The sequence below is a fragment of the Drosophila virilis genome, chromosome 6 (assembly GCF_030788295.1).
Source record: "Drosophila virilis strain 15010-1051.87 chromosome 6, Dvir_AGI_RSII-ME, whole genome shotgun sequence".
Lineage (NCBI taxonomy): Eukaryota > Metazoa > Arthropoda > Insecta > Diptera > Drosophilidae > Drosophila > Drosophila virilis.
The window spans coordinates 1,885,600-1,888,888 of NC_091548.1; the positions used below are offsets into that span (position 1 = coordinate 1,885,600).

The window sequence follows — 3,289 nt, forward strand, 5'->3', positions numbered from 1 at the left end:
ATTCAAATTATTAGGGCTACTATTCAGATTATTCATTATTATTCGTGTCATTGGCTTCATACATAGTGTGGCTGCCTGCCATTTGACAATCGCTATCAATAGGTCTATTTTCTACAATGGTACTATTCTGTATAGGCATGGGCATATGTAATGGTTGGGCATTTTTAAACGTATTGGCGACAAATTTAAATAATACATTTAGTAAATTATCAATCTTTTTACCCATCTCCTCGACGATATTGGCGTTCCGCTCCAACGCTCTCATAAGCGACAATCAATTCTGCGGAGTTTGTGTTGCTGCTGTTGTTGTGATTGCTCGTTGTGTGTTGGCACCTGTACAATTCGCGTGGGCTGTTGTTGTTTTGTTGGGTTTGTTGACTTGGGAAGCGCTGCTGTTGGTTTTGGATACGCTGCTGCTGGTTTTGGTTGCGCTGCTGCTGCTGAGGATGGCGCTGCTCTTGATGGCGCTGCTGGATTTGGCGATAGTGTTCCTGTTGCTGCCACGGATGTTGTTGTTGCTGCCGTTTTGCTGCTGCTCCGTACGAAGCTGCTCCTGTAGCTTTTCAAGATGCCTTGATTGCAGGATTACGGATTTTAACACCACCAACACCACGGGCTACTTGGCTGTATGTCCTACTTTTTTGTGTTTGGATTTGTATTCGGGTTTGATATCTGCTGAGACGCCTGCTGCCGTATTGGAGACTCCGGCTGACGTTGCTGCTGCTTTGGAGGCTTTTGTTGCACCGTACCGTTGACTTGCATATTGTTCGGCAGCCGTTGCTGTTGTACGTTTCGTTGTCGCTGTATGTTATCATCGTTGCATTGCTGTTGTTGCTGATTTACTACTTGTTGCCGTTGTTGTTGTTGCTGTTGCTGCTGTTGCTGTACGAGCATATTGACTGTATTTCGTTGCTGCTGCTGTTGCTGCTTTTTTTGTTGCCGGCCACGAATACGATTTATGTTTATTAAACTTTGCGCATGTTTGAATACAGCGCATCCTTGTAACTGGCAATGTGCCCCTCTCCACAGTTGGCGCATTTAGCAATTGTGTCCCTATCCTTGGCACACATTGTTGTTGGGTGCTCACCGGCACATTTAAGGCAGACAAATGGCCGACGGCAATAGTTTTTGCTGTGACCAAATGCCTGACACCTATGACACTGTACTGGGTCAGCACTTTTATGTTGTCTTTCCACAGCGACATGCTGATTACCTAATTCGTTTAATTTACATATTTTTGTATGACCACCATCCACTCTTGGCTCAATCTCTATTTCAAATATGTTCAATGGCTTGCCACTAAATCGATGCTTCATGACGTTAACGTATCTGACAACATAACCCAATTCTCCCAATTGGGTACGCAACCAGTCGCATGGAGTCGAACTGTGCAAATGTTTTAATATAACCCTGTAGCCACGCTCACTTCTCGGCTGGTGTGTGTGCATAGGTATATTTTCTGTATTTAATAAGCCCAATATGGCGTTATATGTGCTGAAATCTTTACATTGTACTCTAATCCCATCACCCTGGGTACATTTTGTTGTAAATTTATTGACGCCCTGTGCGTTATTTAATTTCTCCATTAGTGGCTGAATTTCTTTTACATTGGGCACAAAAAGTGTTGGAATTTTAATACTTTGACCTAACTGCGGTTGCGCTTCCTGAACTTCACTAGCTACCTGCTTGCCGCCTATTTGCTGCTCTGTTGCTTCATCATCCGAAATAATTACCTCCGAATATCCATCACTACTGGTGTTGGCATCAATGTCCATGTTCATGTTGCCTTCCTCCCCACCGGGCATGGCATTTTTGGCTAAATTATTTTTTGGTCTTGCAATATTGTATAATCTAACAATAGGCTGCAAGTTAGATTGCATTGCATTTTGCAAATTATTAGGGCCAAGAGAGCTAGCAGCGCGCATTACTTTACGCTGCTGCTTCATTGGCATAGTCACTCTACACTTAGCGCCATTTATTTTTGCCGCCATTGTCACCTTAGCAGCATCACGCAAGCGACCACTTGTTGTTCCTGTTGCACATTCACTTAGCGTTGGCGCCAATTTTTGCGCGTCACCTGTGTTGGTATTGGTTGCTATTGTCAGCGTAGGCGTTGACATTTGCAAAGATGGCGGAACATTGCCTTCTAGGTTAGCTATGACATTTGCGCTAGTGGTTGTTCTTGTACTTGTTGTAGTTGCTGCCCCTGTTGACTCAGGCAGAAATGGCGGATCATTTAGCGGCACTTCTGCCGCGAGAATTGGCGTCTGTTGCTGTTGTTGCACTTGCTGGCAAGTAGATCCTGTAGTTGTTGTTGCTGCTCCCACCGCTCTTCTCTCAATTCCAACTATAGCATTTGTCCAGTTAGTGTCCTCATCGCTATCACAGAACATATGAGAAAGCGCCGTCTCAGAGAATGCTGAGGTAGCACTTTCGCAAGTTAAGATAGTCTCATCAGAATATCACCCTGTATTTCACTTCTCTCTGTTGTGCGCTTCACATTTTCACCTGCACTTGTATTAGTGACGCCAGCGGCTGCCATATTTGCCGGCACATAACCAAGACGTTTGGCCTCATTATGCACACGATTTATATCCTCAGATTGCACCTGCACAATCCCAGGATCTCTATTTAGCCACTCCTCAGAGGGCTTTCCACTTTTATTTGCATTGTGTTCCATATTTACTAGTTGATTCGATAGCGCATTTCCATTTTATATGCGCACAATATATATTTTATATGCCGAGTATGTGTGTTGTGTGCCACATAAATTGCACTTGCACTGTACGAGCGCAATGTCTTTATTTGATTTTAATTTCTTTTTGGTTTGGTTTTGGTTTAATTGACTTTTTATTTATTTATTTTATTTTATTTTATTTATTTTTTTTTTTTTGTTTTAAATAGATGAGTGCGTCCGAGCGCAATCAAGCCTTTCGGTTTTTTTATTTAGGTTTTTTAAGTTTTTTAAGTTGATTTTTTTAAGTTTTTAAGTTTTTAAGTTTTTTAGTTGAGTGCATCCGAGCACAATATATGTCAGCAGTGGAATGAAATTCCTCCGTGACTTGTTTTATTCTTTTCCATTACTTTCACTTTAGCAACATATAAGAACATTATTTGGCAACATTGTATCCTAACTCTATAAACATGTTGTTAGACACATAGAATGTGTCTGTATTGAACTTACGTACTAAATACAATAAATACTTATACTAAAATACTAAAAGACTAAAAGTACTAATTCCCTAATAATACTAAATTGCTTTAACAACTTAAAACTGTCAGTGTGGCA

At 41.4% G+C, this 3,289-nt stretch overlaps 1 protein-coding gene across 1 annotated transcript; it reads right to left on the reverse strand.

The window, feature by feature from the left end:
* Positions 1–274: 274 nt before the first annotated feature.
* Positions 275–894, reverse strand: LOC138911451 (myb-like protein O). The gene is made up of 2 exons (XM_070210661.1): positions 638–894; positions 275–572 (listed from the first exon to the last, which is right to left on the reverse strand). Exons 1-2 carry the CDS (start codon positions 892–894, stop codon positions 275–277), a joined length of 555 nt encoding a protein of 184 aa, XP_070066762.1.
* Between the last annotated feature and the right edge of the window lie 2,395 nt (positions 895–3,289).

Coding starts and splice junctions, on each gene's coding strand:
- LOC138911451 (XM_070210661.1), bottom strand. CDS start 894: ATGCTCGTACAGCAACAGCAGCAACAGCAACAACAACAACGGCAACAA. Junction 573..637: donor ACAAATCCAAACACAAAAAA/GTAGGACATACA, acceptor CCTGCAATCAAG/GCATCTTGAAAAGCTACAGG.